Genomic DNA, 22,370 nt, shown 5'->3' on the forward strand with positions numbered 1-22,370 from the left:
AATAAGGTTTCATCGGAACGCAAATGTTGAAAGTTTTGCCTCATCGTGTAATAGACAATTAGGCTATTTGTCACTGCCCTTACAAACACAAGCAATCTACTTATCTGTTAGCGCATGATGCGGCAACAAAATGTTATGTGTTCGAGCTTTTAGTTTTACCAAATAGTCCGCCAACTACGCTTGCAATTAGAACGAGAAGGCAACAGGGGACAACTATAGTTGTACAAATTCAGCACGTGATATCCACATTCAGCAAGCGTGTACGAACAATAACTTTTCGTGTTTGTCTCTTCCGGCCATTATAGAAGTCACTACAGCTAGCCACGAGTCTGCTAATTTTTTAATAATTCATAGAAAACTTGAAAAGTTGTAATATTTTAAATTTTTTCTTATTTAAAGTACGCCCGCCCAGTAGCTATTGTTAAAAATATATAAAATGGCTGATTCGAAGAATAACGACGTTGATATGAACGGTGAGGATTTCTCCAAAGACGTTACCATAAAAGATGAGAATGGTACCGGCACCAATGGCACAAATGGTGCCGAATCAAATGCACGGGATGATGATAGGTAAGTCTATTTAAAGCTGATTAATTTTTCGGAAAAAGGCGATATTATATAATATGTATGCATATGTCTGAACGTTAATTTCAGTATTTTCTAAAGGTTTAAGAAGCTTTAAAAATCGTGGATATATGTATTTAAAGTGTTACGTAAATGTTTGCTAAGTTTAGGGGAGCAGACGTTAAGATACCCCATTTAATTACGTTATGTCTATTTTATGGATTTGTGTCTGTCATCTGGGAAGTATTTTTACGAGAATGTGTGAATCTTGTCCCCTGTTTTTGCTCGTGTCTGACTGTACTTTGTTGGGACGTCTCAGCATTTCTATGGCTACTTGAATTTTTTTATATTGAGTACGTGTTTAGTGCCTTGTTAATTAGGTTGAAAATGCTTTAAAATAGATGAAAACCTGGTTGCAAGCGCGCAGCATTTGTTTGAAACTATTTTATCTGCATGCGTCGCTACATCTTGCCAATTCTGTATGTATAAGGCAGAAATATGTGTATCATATTGTAATTTGTACATTTTTCTATACATTGTATGTACATGGTCACATTTTCCATTATCATTCAATTTCACCAAAAAGTGAGGTTAAGTAGAGTACTTTTTGCGCATATCTACATGTGTAGAATTGCAGAAACGCGGTCTATCTGACACTTATATGTGCTTATTTTATCTACTTTGTTATAGACCCAAATTCACTTAATCCTATCCCTATAATTTCTTTGCATAGACGGTGTTATTGAAAAAATGGCGGCATAAAAGAAAATGTTATATTTATTCTGCATGTAATTTTTTTGAGCGCGGCCGGTGTTGGCATAACTTTTGGTTCACATCGTCGTGAGTGCGTGTGTGGTAACGTTAATAGCAAAATTGTTGCAAGTGTTTCTTAGTTGAAAAAAACCCACCAGGGTTATTTTTTTTAAATCGCGTCCGAAACCGCCAACGCAGAAATGTGGTCTATGAAAAAAAAAATAAACTATGGATCGGGCCCCATATTTCCAACCTTCCCGGGCTTATTTTACGGTTTTTTTGTAAATATCTTTCGAAAGAAAAAAATTTTTGGTTTCCTCTTTCGGATTCTGAAAACTGATACCTCCTTTGATCACTTTTGACAAAAATTAGGTGGTACATCGTCTTTTAAAACGTTACCGAAAAAAATAGCGACGTCGGTGTTATTGAGGGAAGATGGAATTACTGTTTTATCGAGATGTCGATCTGGTACCAAGTGAAAGGAGAGTTAGTGCCAACTCTGAATATTTGAAATTAGATTTTATTATTTATTAAGGGCAATCTTGTTGTTGATCCGACACGTTCCGGTAACAAAGCACCATTAAGGTACTATCCCGGCCATCTCGGGAATCTTGTCCCGGTACGTCCCGGTAACAAGCACCATTGTGGTACAAACGCTATCATCTTGGGAACAATAAAGTATGGCCACATTGAAACTTCTAGGTCATTCACCCCTCCAGGCGAGGATCTGGCGACTCCAAGTTATTCATGGAACTAGTGGAGATGGTGGACAGGGGGCGGGGTACGGCCTAGAAAGTTCAATATGGGCATACTAAGTCCTTCCTGAGATGGTCGGAATAGTACCAATGCTGCTTGGTACACGAACGTACCGGATCTATATACGAAAAAGGAACGTCAAAATCGATAACACTACCTTCGGAGAATCTTGATCGTTACAATAACAACAACAACAACGTAAATGCGGTTGAGATTGACTAAATTGTGATGTTCTACATTCCTCTGTTCTATACATTAATTTCTGCTCGATTGCTGATTTACGTCTATCACTTCCCTATGAAACTTTCTATTTTTACCTAAGTGAAATTCGAATTTGGTTTAACTTATTCCAAACATGCGCAAGTTGTGTGGACTACAAAGTTTTAGTGGTCATAAAGTTCCAAACTACTACCCACATTCGTGAAGCTTCCTTAAATGTAATAAAAGTGTTGTAATTTTATACAACAGCATGCCACTCTTAATACATGCCCAAAGAATGGACCCGGGGTCGCGACTCTGCAAGCGGAAACAAATTTTTTTAGGTCAAGAGGTGATGACGAACTTTTGCAAATATAGCTTGACAGAATTGGAATTTTAATTTTTTGATTCGCAGTCGTGGGCCGAAAACTCGTTTTTTGACACCTTTCCCAAAATTCTTGGACTTGTCTTAAGAGCAATCCTTAAATTTTGGTCGTTTTTTGAATTGCTCTTATTAAATTTTAATGCCAATATATTTTAACTATATCACGCAAGACTGCATGAGGGGTCAAAATTTAAAATTAATAAGAAATTAATAAAATGGATGCTCCTCCAAAACAAAATTTCAATTATTTTTGCCAAGATAGCTTCGCCCCTCATCCCAACGGATTTTGCGCGCTGGCTACTCCTTTAATTTGCTTTTACTCCTAACTCTTGATCAAGCTGGACCTGAACCATGGACATGGGCAGTTTTTTTATTTTCCATCGGGTGATGAAAATGCATCAATTTTAACAATTTCTTAAGGTAGTATAATTTATAATTTAAAGGGAGTGATAAATAAAATTCCTTTAACGAACCGCCTACTAATTATCCACAAAATTTATATAAAACAGTCATATTTCACTCGGAATGGTCAGTGGTGCATAAACTATTTATTTATTTATTTATTTATTTATTTATTTATTTATATATTTTTTTTTGTTTTTTTGTTTTTTGTTTAACAAATTGAAAGATTTGTTATTGTTGTGAATTTGTTTAAAATGTAGAAGTAAAAAATAAATAAACCATAATATTGCATTTCATATTGACTGAAATGAGTAACGAATTGGGGCCCAGCTGGTTAGGGGCTTAGAATATACCAGCGGTAGGTATTCCTGTCGTAAAAGGCGACTAAAATACCGGATACAAGGGGTTTGTGTAGCGCAGCCCTTTCAGGTTGCCAGCGTAATACATAGCTTCTCCAAACCCAATTGTCAACCTCAACTATCCGCGGCGAATCCTGTTCCATTAACAGACGAGGCATTGGCGACCCCGAAGTCCTCATGGATCTAGGGGGTGGGAGGGCGGTGTGGCCTAGAAGGTCGCATGTGGTCATAACAAATCGTTTCCGATATGGTCGGGCTTGGTACCGGAACGTACCGGAACGTACCGGATCTGCATCCGGCAAAGGACCATCAACTCGATAACACTCCCCAAGGCCTTCGGGGAGTGTCCTTATCGCTACAACAACAGTAACGAATTGGTGTCATACCAACACCAACAGAGGATCATAAGAAGAAGATTGCGCGATAACACAAATCCACTGGAGTTGGCTGTTTCCATTCAGCAAAACAATTTTCTGTCGGCCATGCAGATTTGAATACCTCTTTCGTCATATGCTAAAATCAATAGAAGCGTTCTGCGCAATTTCTGGATGGCGGCTTCAAATTTACTAAGAACTCTTCCGTTGCTTATTTATATACTTTTGGCCAAAAAAAAAGAGTTTTATGGTAAAACGTTAATGTATTTTAGCATAAATTTGTACAAGTTATTCCTTTTTAATAAAAGAAAAAGTAAACTTAAACTATTTTGATACATTCCTCGCAAGGAAGTTTTGTTTAGAATTGGGCTGATTATAAAGGTATGGCTTGGCTTGTCTTAATTTAAGTATGGACCTTAAACCGGATGGATTTGTCCCGTATCAACGATGCATGCACTATTAAGTGTGTCGGTGTGTGTTAGAGCCACCAAATTATAACAGCAGTAATATTAAAATATTACTAAATTGAAAACTGTTACTTATTTGCTGATATAGCGCAGCGAAAATATTAATGTTGCCTTTGATTTGTTTGTGATAATCAATAAATTGTCATCATTTTATTCAACGAACACGCGATAGAGCTGCCACAGGTGTTCAAACTTTTCCGAAGAATAAAACTGCAACAACTGCAGCTCGAACACACAATGTCATGCTGTCGTATAAAATAACCAAGTCTTTCTGCGGTAACAATATATAACAACAAAATGGGTAATTAAAAAGTTTTTCAACATTCGCCGAGATAGACCGCTTTTTAACAATTTCTGAAGTAGGTGCTTCCACTCAGCTGTTGTTGTAGTTATCAACTTTTAATGAATCCTTTGAATATTAATACTTTTTGAAGAAAGATAAGTTTGTTATATGACGCTTGAGGTGTGCTTGTGATATTACTTAACATAGTTACTTGCTACATTATGCCCTGCAGGGAAATCAAAACTATTAACTTTTTTCTATTATAAATCTAAAAAACTCTAAACCCGTATAACATATTAACGAGCCAAAAATGCTACATTAACCGAGCATTTTTGATATTGTTTTAATTTATCTCACTGAAATTCGAGTAAACTTTGATTTAATTAGCATTATAAATGGTCTCTATTATTGAAGTCGGCTACAAAACTCCCTGCAGGGTGTATACTTATGTATATATTGTTTTTCTTTATTTAATACATACACACATCCAAAACATATTGTGCTCAGAAAAATATCTTTGGTTTTGTTGTATTATAATTCGATTTTGCAAATGACATAAGTGCGCTTCTTTATATGTACATATCAAATAGTTGGATCTCTGGCAAAATTTTGTTAGATATTACTAAATCTAGTATAATAATTAAAAAAATAAAAATAAACTGTCACATCATCTCCATAGAATTGTTAATTATATATCTTACTACAGTATACTCTATCATTTTTATGCATACCTTTATAAAGAAAAATTTAGGAAAAATAGTTAGTAATATATAAGTATTTGAAGTAAATTTTACTCTCCCAGCTGTATTGGTAACTGTTTTTATTAACGTTATTGTAAGTGCTTATAAAATCAAGATGGCAATGAGATCAATACGCTTTTACGATTTATACTTTTATTATACTTTATTATACATTTACATACATAATAAATCTTCTGAGCCATGTTGTCCGTTAAAATGAATAACCGAGAAAAATTATCATGTATATTATTTCTAATTGCTGTTTTTATGTACGGGTCTCTTTTTCGCTCTTACTTGGAATCCACATCTATAAAAAAAAAGTTTTGGTTGTAAAGGTGGAGATTCGGGCTATTAGCTAGCTTTGAGAAATTTTGGTCGTAGTGCTTTTCTTTAGCTATATTTATTAAAATAATTTGTTAAAAATAAACGATTGTGGGCACACAAAGAAATCTATTTGTACTATGGCACTATTGTGAATATTTGCACTGCATTACCGGCAGTTGCTCTCATGTGCCAGATGGCAGCACAAGCTGTAAGTTTTAATTGATTTATAGAACAGCTGATTTCTGTTGATATTTAATACGATATTTTTATATTGGTTGCGCAAAATGCGCACGGACAAGACTCGTAAATAAAAATAAAGGTATCTAAAACAAACACTTAAGCTATAGCTTGATTATAGAACCGTTGCATATCAACGAAATCGTTTCGAATAAGACCGATCAAGCCGCGGCAGAAATACTTCTTGCAAAAGAACTATGCAAGCAAACATGAAGCGACTCGATGACCCCCAGCGGGTAAGAGGGTCAGAATATACCCACGGTAGGTATGCCTGTGGTAAGAGGCGACTAAAATAGCAGATTTAAGGGGTTGTTTAGCGCAACCCTTTCAGGGTTCCAACGCAATATATTACTTCTCCAAACTCAATTATCAACCTCACCTATCCGTGGGGAAACCTGTTTCATTAACAGCCGAGCCTCTGTCGACCCCGTACTCCTCATGGATCTAGGGGATGGCGGTATGGCCAAGAAGGTCGCAAATCATTCCCGAGATGGTCGGGCTTGGTACCGGAACGTACCGGATCTGCATCCGGCAAAGGACCATCAACATAGATAACACTCCCTAAGGCCTTCGGGGAGTGTCCTTATCGCTACAAAAACAACAAGCGACTCGATGTTTTCCGGCAAATGCAGAAACTATTTCTCAGGACCGGGGTCAGCAGACAGACCCGGATGGGGTTCGATACCTTCCCGGAGCAAGAGAATATGGTGCAGTCCCACTTCAAGGAGCTGCTGGGAGGATGACAATTTGTGGGAGCGACGCATCAAATTAAATGGGGTTACACTGAAATGACAGTCTTTGGTCGGGAAAAATCCTTTATGCCAGGAATTGCCCAGTACTCAAAGAACAGTACCCAAAACTTGCGGAAGAGGAACGCATACTCCCCAGGGAAACGCGAGTCACTCTAGCTCAACTTCGTTCTGGATACTGTAACAGGTTAAACTCTTACCTATCCAGAATCAACCCCGACATACAAAATATATGCCCTGCTTGCAATGTGTCCCCACATGACACCAACCATCTCTTTAATTGTAATGTGGAACCAACGCCTCTTAACACCCCTCTCATTATGGTCCATCCCTGATGGAACAAGATTCCTCGGACACCCGTTCGAGGATATTGATGACAATTAGTGATCGGTCGCACCTATTAGATGGGGCGAATCACTGCTCCAACAACAGCAACAACAACAACTCGATGTTTTCATCTCATCATCCAATATATAATGACGTATCGCGTAGGTTACTATAGTTCGGATACCAGTGAGAGCCCCAAATTACGGCTGGTCAAATGATAAGCGCATACAATTTGTCCATAAGATTTAAAATAACAAAAATAATTTTTGCAGCCTTTTAATCTGGACAATGCTCCAAATGGCTGTAATATAAATATGTAAAAAAATAGTGAAAAAGAACAGCTGGGTACCAAATGTTCGGTTTTAACCGAACTCCCATTTTCTTAAATGCTATATAAATTTGAATTAAATTGTGTAAAGAGATATGTAAATAAAATAGATTTTTAAAATTTTGTAAAATGTTTGTGTTTTAATTTAATTTAACGGAAAAAGCCAATTAATTGTAAGATTTAAATAATATTTGCCAGAGACCAATTAAATGTTGCCACCAAAACTTATCGGGTTTTTGGGCGAAATTAATTATAATGTTTTAACGTGTTTCAATTTAGCTGATTATTTTAAGAGCTGTACGACTCATGGAAAAAAAACTTATTCACTTTTTCAAAATGTAAAATGAACTTCATAACTTCTAAATAATAAATTCAAATGTGAATTTTGAACACCATCGGATGACCTTCAAAGTAAAGTAACACGATAATAAATGGATTGCAAAAAATTAACGAGAAACGTGAAAGTAAAATGTAACGTAACGTAATTGTAACAACGTAAAAGTAACGTAACGTCAATGTTAACGTAAGCAAAAAAGAGCACGTAGCAAGGTTGTTGCGTTAGGATAAAAAGAACAAAAACAAACCCTATTTACCATCATAACTTTCCTGTTGTGTGTTGAGAGAACTAATCTTGTTCCTCTCCGGCAGGTATTGAGTGATGGATCCTAAAGCAGGCCAATTACAGTTACGCTTATGGAGCAATTTGCAGTACGCAGCAGCATCATCCTCTACAACTACCAACCTACAACAAATTCTTTTACAAGGATCTCCTTTAAAACGAGTACAACATACGTGGCTTGGAAAAGTAAGCACAGAGACTGTATAAAGAGTGCGGCGTTAACTGGAAGTCTTTGTTTGGAAGTATGAATATGATACGTTTCTACGGGGAATGGTGTTCGGGCATAAACATCGACAACACCCGCACCATTTACGAGACACTTGTCGATGGTATTTATATGAAAAAAAAAAATTATCAATAAAAAATTGAGGAAACAAGATACACAAAATTGATATTAAACTTGAAAAAATTGGACTATCATAATTCAGCTGTTGTTAATTTTAAAACATTTATTTAAAAATAAATCCTTTTCCATAGCTGATCGCAGTATTAAATCAAAATTTCTGCGCTTATTCGTATATACAAGGTTTTCTTTTTTTTGGAGCATAAGTCCGTTTTAATAAAAAAAATTTCAAAACTGTAAGAAACAAGTATGATTTATATTGTAATTTTCTCTTGTTGTGTTTGTATTTTCTACATCAGTGTGCACAATAATCGTGATTAAAAGTAGATATTATTTTTAATTACCGGTTGTCTCTTTTAGTATCAAAAGGGGTCGGTTGTTTTCATATAAAATTTGTTCGTCTGAAATTTTTCGGCCTTTTAATAGCATACATTTTTGCGATATAATTTGTTTGCTTCGTGGATCCTAAATGATAAGATCATCGATTTATTGTGAACGCTTTCCAACTTTCTTTTCAATAGATTTTAATATTTCGCAGAATTTGTTCGTATTCCATTCATTTAAACATTTCAAATAAAGAATTTTAAGAAACCCTTGCAAGAAGATTTAATATGAATAGCTGCATTTTTCAAGTGCAGTTTTGGTGAGTTTGTTGTTGTATTATCGAAGGGTTTATATGCATTTATTAATGATATAAATTATAAATCAAAGAATTTCAGGTATCGATCGTAGTTTTAAAAATCAGCAAAGCATAAACTAAACCTAAATTTCATTTTCCAAATTTTCTGTTAAAATATAGTATTTTATGACGGCCGCGACACACCATTTAGTTTCGAGTTATTATTTACATATGTACAAGGCTAAGAACTGCCAACGGTTTATTTACACATTTCAATCTAATTCCTTTTATATGGAAATGGCCAATGACAATCCTTTCTGCTTGAAATATTTTTTGAAATACGAATATGAAGTCATAATGTAAGATATTACAGTTGTTTCCTGGTATATCCAAACCAAAGGTCTTCTGTTCTATTTCGCCATTGATATGATTATTGCAGGAACACATCTTAAGAAATTCAAATATTTTTGCTCAAACACATCAACGATTCCCATAAACTGTATACTTACAAAAAAAAAAAAAAAAAAACGGTTCCTAAATTTGTTAATTGTTTCCCGTGAATATTTTTTTCAATATCAAAACCATATCAAATTTCCGTAAGAATATATATAATCCTAATTCTCAATTTAATTTAAGACGTTACTTATCAATTCGTTGCAACTTTTCTCAAATTGATGGTGATGTTGAGAAACAAGTAAAAAAACATTTTTTTAATTTTTTCATGATTAGTTAGAGATGAAATGGGTTTTAGGCGATGATGTGTAAACAAATTCTCTAGCTAACCTAGCATAGCATGCATACAGGATTAGCATTATGATATAAAATTATTGAAAAGCTTTACTAGAACTGCCGTACTTATCGGGATATTACCTATTTTAAGCGGCCCGCCGGGACAGTAAACCATATTTTCGCCAGTTAAATTATAAACTGTCAAAAAGACCATTTCCCATTTCAACGTCCTTTCGTTTCGTTTTGATCTAAATTTTAATTGGTTTATTGGGACGTCAAAGTAGAATTAACAGTTCTAACCTGATCTTACATTTATTTGGTGTATTGAAAGCCGTTGTCAGCTCTTGGACTAAAGTTTTTCCAATACTCAGATCTAATTCTTTGCCTTTTCGTCTTTACAGAAAACTATTTGTTGGTGGTCTTAGCTGGGAGACATCGGAGAGTAAGTTACTTTAATAATACATTTTTTTTTGTATTTTTATATTTCGCAAGCAAATTTGCAAATTATATTTATGTATATATTTTTTGCGATTTTAACTAATCTTTTAAGAGGAACTCCGCGAACATTTTGGCAAATATGGCGAAATTGAAAGTATAAATGTAAAAACAGATCCACAAACTGGACGATCACGCGGTTTCGCTTTTATTGTTTTCACCGCCACCGACGCTATTGATAAAGTTCATGCTGCTGGTGAACATGTTATCAACAATAAGAAGGTAGATCCCAAAAAGGCCAAGGCGCGCCATGGCAAAATCTTTGTCGGCGGTCTTACCAATGAAATTAGTGATGATGAGATCAAAACCTACTTCAGCCAGTTTGGCAATGTAAGTACATAATATTTTTGTAATTTATTAACATTCATAAGTATGAATGCGCCTTATCTTTGTATATGTATGTATAACAAAATTCTTACTCTTTATTTTATTTAATTTTATTTTTTTTCGACTTGTAGATTGTTGATGTTGAATTACCATTTGACAAGCAAAAGTCTCAGCGTAAGGGTTTCTGTTTTATTACATTCGACTCGGAACAAGTCGTAAATGAATTGTTAAAAACACCTAAACAGAAAATTTCCGGCAAAGAGGTTGATGTGAAACGTGCGACGCCGAAACCAGAAAATCCAATGATGGCTATGCGTGGGGGTCGCGGGGGAATACGTGGAGGTCGCGGCGGTTTCGGACGTGGTGGTGAGTTTATTATGTAATACAAAATGGTTGATAGGATGTTGAGAATATTTCATGTAAAGAGAAAATTTAAATACCTAAAATTATAACGTAAGACCCATATTTGATAGGTTTGATTCTCAAGATTATATAAAATAACTTAAAAAAAAATAAAAAGAACTGTACAAAATTTTATAAAAACAAAAAACTTAATGAAGTACCACTATAAAAATAAATAAAAAGCAAAATTGGATGAAAGAAATTAAATAAATAAGATATTGAAAATTTATCAGTAAAAAAATTTATGAAAGAATAAAATAATGTAAAAAATTAAAAAAAAAAAATTACTTGAAGGAAACAAAAAAATTTACGATTAAAAAATTTATAAAAATAAGTAAATAATAAAAGAAAATATTAAAATGAATAACGAAAAATAAATTGAAAAAACGGAGACGCTTCGTAAAGTAAGTAATAAAGGGGGAAAAAATTTAATAAACAATTTATAAAACTTAAATAAGAAAAATTTATAAAACTTAAATAAGAAAAAGCTTTAGTAACAAAAAAATTACATAAAAAATATTAAATCAAACAACAACAAATAATTATTAATTGAATAAATTTATATATAATGAATAGCAGTGACTCACAATGGTTTAGTTTAATTTTCATTGAAACACTAAAATGAAGCCATTCGACTTTTTATAACCATGTCAGTCACTGGAAGCCAGAATATATGCATAAGTATTTAGACATATGTACATACATACATAATATGTTTACTAACGTATATATAATTTCTTTAGGCTATCCACAATGGCCTGGCCAAGGCGGTTATGCTCCCTACGGCGGTTATGGCGGTGGTTATGATCCTGGCTATGGTGATTACTACAGCGGTGGTTATTACAATGGCTATGACTATGGATACGGTAAATACACAGCACATAGCAATTTACAATCAAACCCTAATTATAGTTATAATAATCCCACGGGTGGTTATCATCATAAAAATAGTAATAGCTACCAACAATATAAGTAAGATTATAAACAAATATATATTTCATCGCTACTTGAGTTATCAAAAATGGTGAACGATGTGCAAATAGTATTTTTAATTTAGAGTAGGAATATATGATTGCATAATCAAATTGACTATAACAAAGTCTATTTACTATGAACACCGTCAACTCTATAAACAAGCGATGATTTATATAATATACACACAATATTGTTTCCAAACGTCCTGATGCTAGTTACGTAAAATTTTACTTTCAATTGTGAAAAAGAAAAACAAAAACAAAAACGAAATTACATAAACTAATTCATACTATAATTATATATTAAAGTAAGATATATTTTTTTTAATATTGCATTTTATGTATATAAATATAAATATATATATATATACGTATTTACATAAGTATATGCATACATACATATGCAGACAATTGTATATTGACCGATTTGGCATTCACAATTAATTTAACAAGGTCCCCCTTGTAAATTAAAATATTATGATGCAAAACTTTTATTGTTATTATATTAACTAACCGTTAACATTCAGATTTGAAAAAGAAAAAAGGTGATTTAACGAAGAAGAAAACAAACGTTTACAATCAAATATAGGTTACGCCATCAGCGGGCCGTTTGGATTGAGTGTATTTGTTGTAATTACCAAGAAGGAGGAAATAAAACTGGCGAAGAGTGTATTTATAAACGAACGCAATTGCTTTGTATGTTTCCATACATACAATCAAGATAATAAAAAAGTATTGTTTTGTTGGCTTAGCCAAAGTCAAAACATACAAAAATTACATTCATACATATGTATATGTATGCATATGTAACACAACTAAAGAAAATGCGAACTTTTCAAGCAACAAATCAATACCTCTAATTTGCCTTAATAGCTAGAGATAATGAAATAAATATAAAAATTAATGAATGTCACCGAAACGTGCCAAAAAAGTTATCAACAAAACCGAGTCGCAGGGGAACAAGATTAACATCAACAAAGATAGAATCATTTGAACTATTAATTAAAAAAGGTTTCGTTATGCTCTACCTGCTTGTTTTTGAGTCGGTTAACGACTAAATGATATACGCAATAATCGTGTGGTACCTGCAATCAATTCTACACAAATATACCACTTTTATATGCAAAATTTAATGCGCCGATCAGTATCTGCGCATTAAATTGATTCATTTAAAAGTAGATAATTGAAAGGAGTGTTGGCTATATTACTGGAAATACGCATATGTACGTAACAAATTAACTAAGTTAAATATGCATGTGTATTGAACTATTTTTGCGTCCGTCAAACGACATAGAGACATGAAATATTTTATAAATATAGGTAGTTAAAAACTAATGACTTTCTATTGACTTTAAGTCAGAATCAAAACAAAGCAGATTTAGCGCCGTTTGCTCTGTTATCTTTTAACAATATCAGCTCGGTACATACCATATATATTCATGTATTATCGGGCTTATTAATCTTTTTAAAGCTTAATGAGAAAACGACTGTGAGCAGAACCAATTTGCTAATTTATGTCATGGTTCAATTATTTGGTTGGCTCATCTCTACAGCAACAACTTACATTTGTTCAGATTGTCAAAATCTGCGTGTTGGTGTTAGGCGAACGAAATGAAGAGAAAACATAAAACTTTGCAATTCTTGTGTGTTATGGGAAAAGAATGCGCTAAATTAGAAGCATTTACTAACAAAATAACTTAAAGTGATGGGAAACTATCTTTTTATAAAAAGTGTACCAGTACGGCAGTAAATAATTGTCAATGTGTTGGTTACATTTTGCGGTCGTCATCTCCCTTTGACAATCCCTATACCAGTGAAATTAAAAAATATCAAATCAGCTGATGAGATGAGCCAACCATATAATTGAGCCATGATTTATGTTGAACAATTACTGTCAATTTAGGCAAAAGCATTAGAGTACATTAGAGTAGTCGGTGAAAATACAACCTTTTCAATCAATCGCATAAAAGCTTTCTTATTTTTGTAGATTCGTTAAAAATGAATCTTTCATTGCTCATTTTCTTGATGAAAAGGGAGCTTTTTAGAGGATGGATTGAAGCAATTTTAGTTCGAACGACCGACTACTCCAGTGTACTTAGCGTTTACTATGTCCTAGGACAGTGATGTATATATATGTATTTTTTTTTAACGCATATATTTTCGTATGCAACTATATACATATAAGTAAACATTTTTTTTGAGTATTTATGTACATACAAAAATATATGATATACATATATGTATAATTTTAATTAGCATGCTTATATCTATATGATTTTATGTAGATTGGTATGCATAAACGAAGAGAAATTATTCAAACGCTACAAACATACAAATATATCCGTGTATGCAAATATAAGAGCGTATTTAAATCACTAAAGACCTAGACCCACTGCGTATGGATAAGTTCAGTGGTTTGTAACATGATTAGTTGCTATGCAACAAACCAAACCTTTTTGAATTTTATTATGTTGCTTATAATTTTTTTGCAAAACTAAATGGTGATATACACACTAAGTATGTATGTTCTCTCGTATCAAAAAACAAAAGTAAAATGTATATAAATGAATAGGTCGGAATAAATATTTGTTTTAGAAATCGCCTACAAGTACTTTTGTTATGGGTGGTGCACTGGGAACTTTTGTTTTTGATACGACTTAATGTGCATGTATACATATTAGGGTAGATCAAAGAAATGTTGCATAGTTCCCCGGTGGAAATAGGTTGTGCTCATGCAAGAGGAAAAGTTACAAAAAATTCAGGATCAGCTTCTTTGAAAATGACTAGCACATAAAAGTGTTTTAAATCAAAACCAAGGCTATGGCTGTAAAAATATAATAAATGTTCTTTTGTGCAATTCTAAGTGAACATGCATACCAGTGTGCACAACAAAAAGTGCTTTGCAGCAAATGATATCACAATAAATTAGTAAATTTTCTTTTATTTGCTATATTCAAACAATTTTTTATTTGTTCTAAATAATGAGTAGTAACCAAATGCGAATATAAAGTCAAACGCGGTCAAAAAAAACTGTTGAAATTTTAAAAATACCTATTAATATTTAAATAAACATTTCAACATGCTTTTATTAAATAAAAAAAAAACATTTTCCTTGCATATTTGAGAATTCAACAAAAACAGTTTCACATCTTTTAATTCATAAGAACGCGCGATGGCGGTGTTGTTTTTAACTAAAAACTTGTAAAGACAAGGAGAATAAATTATATAATATTGTTACAATTTATCATGCACTTTTCCTCCTTGGCTTAACTTAAATAAATCAAAAAAATCGGAATCAAATAAATTATACTAAATTTTACTTAAAACTTAATAATTTGAAAAAAGCCCCGAATACACACACTTCGTCAATTTTAATGTAAACATAGTTTTTATAAGTTTTCGTTTGAGCAAACCAAAAATACAAAGCCAACCAGATTACCGTAGTGTACCCGTTTTTTTAACCTAACTAAAAAGCGTATAAGTTTTTTTTAATATTTTCATGGCAAATTATGCAAATTCGAAACGACTATCACCAATGGAGAAAACCGAGTATAAAGTTCAAAACATTTTTTCTTTTTCAAAAAATATGTATATTTATCTTTTTATGAAAAAAAAAAACTTTTTAAATAAGTAATTGCTAAGTAAGTAAACCCTTCAAAGAACTATGAAAAAAAGTTTGCTAATATTAAAAAAACTGAACCGTGGGTGTTAAAGTCAAAACAAGATTTATCTTTGAAAAGTGGTAGGCCAAGTTTATAATTCACCTCAAACAGATACAATTTCCCAATTTAATTGCAATTTCGAAATTTAGAAACTTTGTTGAACCAGCTGACAGCTGCATTTTTAAAACTTGTGCAACTTTCGTTATTCGTAGGAAAAAAATGTTACTTCAGTAAAAAAATTATAAACGACACTTATGTATAATCAGCTTTGTTTTGCCTATGCCCATTCAGTAGCATCCTTTTTTTTAAGTTACCTTTGTTTATCTTCTTTTTCAAGTTACCTACATATTTTAATACATTATTTGTATAACAAAAAACTGTAAAGATACCAGAGAAAAATAATAACATATTTGCATGTTTTTCAGTGTTATCTTTTGGAATTATTTTATATTTGAGAGTAAAAAAAAATATATTTTATTATTAGTTATCCTATTCGCATACGCTAATAAATACATATATACATTCGCCTGACTTTTATCAAATTAAAATTTAAACAAATTGAAAGCAAAAAATCAGTTGCTGAAAAAGTTGACTTTTTAAATGTAAGGCTCTTTTTCTCAGTGTGAGTTTAAACTTCAATCAATGTTGATTAGAATCGCTTAATCGACCGATGTGGCAATAATTAAATCTAGTCAACATTAACTGAAGCTTAAACTCGCACTGAACAAGTGGGCCTAAGTTGCGAAAAAAAATGAACACAAAACCGCACGTACATTTTTTGCCTTCATCTTTTCTTGCATGTTTTGATTTTTTTTCCAATTAGTTTATAAATCTTTATATTTGTTTGATATGTTCTTATTTTACATAAACTTTGTTGTTGCATTTACTATTGAAGCTGTTGATTGCAAAAATTTATGCATATGAATAAACTACATTTATTTATTTATAAAAAATATTAGGAAAATAATAGTATATGCAAATATTATTGTAATACCGAATTTTCTGATGTTTCGCCTCACACCACAAACCTTAAAAACAAACAAAATTATTAAAGTACCACGAATACTGTTACGGAAACTTAACATTTTTGTTTACTCTTTTACTGTAAATACAATACTCTTTCATTTCTTACGCTAAACTATGCAACTCGTTTGTACATTCTGTTAAAATGAAATTACGGACAACGGAAAACACAGACAAATGGCACAAAGCTTGGAAAAGGCTTACATAAAAAAAACATAATCAGCACGTTAATAATTCCTGCTCACTATTTTCAAAATTGTATAAAATTTTATTTTTCAAGAATTAAATTTTTTACTTTTTAGCAGTAAAGATTTTTTTTTGTTTTGTATAAATATAAATTTTAGAGCCACATTTGCGCATTAAACTTAGCGCAATATTTGAGTATTTAAAAACTGAAAACAAAAATATGATTTTCAACATTTCTTTTTAGCCCGAATTTCGGATTAACCCTAAAGTTGACATCATTTTGAATCTGTTTTTTTTGTTGTTGTGTATGCTTTATAATTACATAGATGAAATTGAGCAGTTCTACAATTAACTTTTTTTAACGTAAATTTTCCACTGAGATTTAAAAATTTTTTTATTTCCACCTTAATTTTTACTTGGTACTAATTCAATCTGTTTTATGTTTCCCTGACAGTTATTCGGAACGGATCAGAAAATATATATATATTTATTTTAAAGAATTTCTTAACTTTTTTTAATACTTATACTTTTATACTTAATAAGTCACTTCAATCAAGCACTCTTATTAGTTAATTTTTTTTTTATTTTGGTGTAGTTCACATATTAATAACTAAATGTTAAAGAATAAAACAACAACCAACATACATATTTCTTTTATTGATACAATTAAATTTAAATTAGTACTAATTTACTCGTAGTAATGAAAAATAACTCTTTGAAACTATCTTAAAAATTTGTAAAAAATTTACGTGCGAATATGAAATAAGCATTAAATTTATTACATAGTTATTCAATTATTAATAATATAAAATAAAACGTATAAAAAATCAACACTTGTGAAGAAAAACAATAATTAATTACTATATTACATCTATAAAATACAAGTTTTGCGTTTGCGTTTTTGTTTTTCTCGTAAAATTTTACCACTAGTAACATAACATAATCATTTTAAATACAAATATTTTAAAAGTCTTTTGAAACTATAAAATTATTAATATTTTATTATAAAAATTTTGAATTTCCCACAAATAACGTATATGTATGAACTTTAATAATTAACGTTAATTCCGACAAGAATGCTTTTATTTTTCTAAATGCCAACGACGACAGCGACGAAGATGAAAAGAAGAAAGCGAGAAATGAAGTGAATTATTAAAAGTACTATGTAAAAGAGAAAAAAAAAAACGTTTTTGGTGAGGTGAGACATTAAAAAAGAGCACAGAAACTCAAGCAATATTTCTAAACCTACAAGTTTTCGTGTCGATGGCAAGATGTTAGCATAAACTTTTGGTTTAAAAGGTTACAAACAAATTAGAATTGCCCTCATTTTCACTTGTCGTTGACAAAAACATGCGAACATAAATGAACATCACAAACTTGTTTGTTGTGTAAACTGTGTAGAGAAGAAAATGAGGTACGTTTAAATCGAAAAAAAAACCAAGGCATTTGTATACAACGATGATAAATAAAGCGAAAAGGCATTGTGAAACATGCGATGCATATGCAATATAATGCATACAAAGAAAAATTGTTCAAAAGAAAAGGAAACAAGACCACTAAAATATATAAGCAAAAGTCTTATATTGAATTGCATTCAAAACAAATTGTTGAATGTACCCGCTACATTTTAAAAATTTTTAAATACACAACGCTGCAATTTAAAGGATTAGATATTCGAAAGCATGTCAAAGCAAAACTTTCCAACTCAGCAAATAAAATAAATTTTTAAAATGGTTGCAACAACTTTTAAACAACGCCGTTAAAGATCAGAGACATAGCGAAAAAAACTGATTGCTTCTTTATGAATCGAATTCCTTTAAAATGGACAGAAAACAAAAAGTTTTATGAACGTAATTTCTCTTGCTGAAAAAAATTATTTGTCATTAGACAATTTTCATCAATTTGTTTAAAAGTTTTTTTTTTCAACCTAAAATAAAGTTTATTTTTTTAATATTTAGTACATACCATATATATCTCTATATAATTATATAAAATCGCAACAATTATTATTCAAATCGAAGAGCAAATAAAAGAAAAAAAGCAACAAAAACTGCCTTTTTTATTATTTGTGAATTGCGAGTGCTTTTAGCTATTGCCACTTCCTGTATGCTGCAAAGCTTAGAACTTGAGGCGCAGACTAAGATCACATCAAAAACTTCATTTTTCATTCGCTTTTCTTCTTCGCATCGTTGGGTGGTAAGTTTGGCATACTATTGTTTGTATTTAGGTGTTTATTTTCGAAGTTTAAAAGTAAAACGCATATTCATAGTCAAAATACAGTAGGTGCAAAAGTAAGTTGCTGCTTTTTGGATAAATAGCTTATATTTATGTCAAAAAAGTGCACTAACTTTTTAATCAATCAATTAAGTGAAAATTTATGCTTAAGGTATTTAGAATTCAATACCATAAAAAAAAAAATAAATTATTAATAATTTTGGCACTTCTCAATCGGTTTATGATAGCTTTTTTTATCGAACTATTTATGTAGGCTCATTCCATTTCAAAACACCCGGTCCGCGCAGGACATGATTTTTGATTTTGATGAAATTTTAATATGTTGTACTTTGGTCAAACTAATGAAACACATGTTTTTTTTTGCCTCCAAAATTTTCTTGTTCGGATTTATCAGCAATTGAATTCCATAAAATGCAATCGATATTTTATTCACCAATTTTTTCAACTTTGTCAAAAATTAACCGATTCCCATGTTTTTCCTTTGAAATGTTCGCTATTACCTTTAATTTTATTCAAATTTATAAACAATAGCATAAAGTTAAAAAACATTTTTTTTAGTATTTAGTAAAATTTTTTTTTTACCAAAATTAATATTTCAAAAAAAGTAATTTTTTCTTTTTTGTATATTTCAACTTGGGTAAATATCTATTAGCCACAACTCGTTGTTTTCTAAATGTGAATTTTTGAATATTAAAATTTTTTTTCGCTATATGTTGATGCAGCTACTATATGCTATTGTTTATAAATTTATCTAAAAGTAAATGTAATAACGAACATTTCAAAAAAAAAAAAACAATCATGAGAATCGGTTAATTTTTGACAAAGTTATTGACAGTTGAAAAAATGGGTTAATAAAATATTTATTGTATTTTATGGAATTCAATTGCCGATAAATCCGAAAAAAATTTTTTGGAGGCAAAAAAAAACACGTGTTTCATTATTTTGACCAAAGAACAACATATTAAAATTTCATCAAAATCAAAAATCATGTCCTGCGCGGACCGGGTGTCTTGAAATGGAATGAGCCTGTAATAATTCCATAAAAGATTTCGAGCAGTATTTTGTTTTTAAAATGTGCAAGCTATTCAAAATTTATTGGACATCAATTAAAATCAAATCAAACACTGCAAATTTTTCAAGTCGTATTTTTTTGCCGCGCAAAAAATAAGTAATAGTTTATTGGGATAAAGTTGCTTTACGTCATGACGTGACTTTGGTCGAGTGTGTTCGCCAACAAATCGATCATAGCAGGATTGCGGGTTCAAATCCCACTCCCGTAGGTCTTACATACGTCTTAAAATATGTATGTTTACATAATACATTAAACAATAGCGTTCCTCCCGCTTAAACAATAAATACTAAATGAGGAGTGATAAAACAAAAGGTCGTACCTCCATAGGAATTCTAAATGGAAAGACGGCCTTTTGTTAAACCACTCTTTAAATAATGGTAAAACTAATAGCGGGGTGAGTTTCTGTTTAGTATTTTTCCGGCCTCTAACACACAGTTTTTAAATATCGAACAATGCTCTCAAACCTTGCCTTGATAAAATGCGAACTTCGAAAACTTTTCGAATGTATATAAATCTATAGACATTGGACAAAACGAATTTCTTAGTATAGACTGAGCTATAAGAGAAAAATTGTATCGCCGTTTTTTGAAGATAGCGTCGAATACACAGATATGGGTTTTCGAGGTATTATAAAGGGCAAAAGTCAGAACTTCGAACAAACTAAAGGCGATTAGATATATAGTTACAAAAAGGAGGATTTGGTAATGTGTTACCTGTATTTCCAAGCATTAGGAATACTGCATTCGCATTCAACGCATAAAAATACTTTGGAGTACATTTGTAGCGGTTGATGTGCTGAGTAGAATGACATGGACTCATGGCTGGGCCCTGATTGATTGTTTTAGATCCTACGGCCAAACTGGATTCGCTAGTCAATTCTGACAAAACAGTACATATTTCGCCTAACCAGGTCCTCCAATTTTTAGTTGTACAACTCGCTTTTTTTACAAAACCTATCAAAATAGATTTGGATGTATCCAAATTCAAACCTCGAAAACCAATATCTATGACTTCGAAATACAGAAAAATTGCTTATTTTTCTTATAGATCAGTCTCTAGAAAAACTTTGTTTGGTAAAATACCCTGAAGCATTTTGGATTTTTGTTTTGGTATAGGTAGTGTAATCTTTAACAATCACATTCAGCATTATAAACAACCAAACATTTATTTATCCCGCCAATTTGTAGGAAAAAAATGGGAGCACGACACAAATTGTAAGAGAAGCTCGGCCTTAGATCTCTTCGGAGGTTATCGCGCCTTACATTTATTTTATTTTTAAACATTTATTTATTTAAATAAAATATAACATGTCTTACGTTCCATATATATTTTATTAGAATTTATATAAAATCATTTAGAATTGTTTTTGAGACTCGTAGATTTTGAAACTTTAAATGCTGTCACAAATTTTATAGTAGAATACTAAAATCTATTAATTTTTTAAATATTCTTTTTGTCTCAAAATATATTTATATAAATGAAAATGATAAACAAATAAAACTGCACTCACCGGCGGCCAACAACACTAACTATACTTGAAAATGTAAACACTCATTCACCGCAAATATTATCGTCAATACTTTTAAATGAATGCCATTTTTTAAAACCAAATGGAATCAAATGAAATGTAAATGAATTTTAAAGATTACGGCTACGGAGGTGGTTATGATGGCGGCTATGGTGGTGGCAGCGGCGGTGGTGGCCGAGGTGCCGGTGGTCCACGTGGCGGTCCAAAAGGTATTAATAAAAAAATTTAATATACAACCAGTTGAAAGTTGTGAATTATTATCAAATTTAGTTGCTTTGAGTTTTGTAATTCTTAGATGTTTGTACACATATTTACTTACCTACCTATCTACAAACATGTTTGTATTAATCCAACAAAATTTTGTGCAAAATTCTTATATTAATAAAATTTAATAAAAAAAAAAATGCAAAATTGTTGACGGCTTGTAATTATTTGGTAATATTTGTCGAACATCAGTGCGTCGAACATTTGCGTTAAATTTAAAAAAAATTTAGAACTTCGAAATATATTTGGTTAATGTTTGGCATATATTTGGTTTAATTTATTATGATTCTATTATAAATTACATATTAAGATTTTTATGATATTAAGTATATACATACGTAGTAGTTATATTATAACTACCATTTCCTTCCCTTTAATTTTTTTAATCAAATTTCATCGTTCATTTATCGTACTCGAAACCAAAAAAAAAAAAAAACACCAGTCAAATAAGTTGAAAATGTTTTTGGCACATCATGAAATAAGAAGCCTTTTCCCAAAAATATTAATCTTACACTGAAAAGCGATCGTCAAATCCCGTTTTGTATATATTTAGTTACTTTTGTTCTTTAAAATAAAGTTATGTGCCAGACCAATTGCCCAAGTTTATTTTACCACTGAAGCCTAGTGAAGTTCTTCGTTCATATGT

At 31.5% G+C, this 22,370-nt stretch overlaps 1 protein-coding gene across 2 annotated transcripts in view; it reads left to right on the forward strand.

Annotated features, from left to right (window-relative positions):
• Positions 1 to 282: 282 nt before the first annotated feature.
• Positions 283 to 22,370, forward strand: part of sqd (RNA-binding protein squid) — a 53,976-nt gene continuing 31,888 nt past the window's right edge. The window contains exons 1-6 of one of the 2 annotated variants that reach the window (XM_067761088.1): positions 283 to 570; positions 9,958 to 9,998; positions 10,107 to 10,381; positions 10,510 to 10,744; positions 11,524 to 11,646; positions 21,577 to 21,669. In XM_067761088.1, coding sequence (XP_067617189.1) covers positions 437 to 570; positions 9,958 to 9,998; positions 10,107 to 10,381; positions 10,510 to 10,744; positions 11,524 to 11,646; positions 21,577 to 21,669 — 901 coding nt within the window. In that variant the 5' untranslated portion in view covers positions 283 to 436. The remainder of the gene's footprint in view (positions 571 to 9,957; positions 9,999 to 10,106; positions 10,382 to 10,509; positions 10,745 to 11,523; positions 11,647 to 21,576; positions 21,670 to 22,370) is intronic. The other variant, XM_067761089.1, reaches the window with a different exon arrangement.

Source organism: Eurosta solidaginis, chromosome 1 (assembly GCF_040869045.1).
Source record: "Eurosta solidaginis isolate ZX-2024a chromosome 1, ASM4086904v1, whole genome shotgun sequence".
NCBI lineage: Eukaryota > Metazoa > Arthropoda > Insecta > Diptera > Tephritidae > Eurosta > Eurosta solidaginis.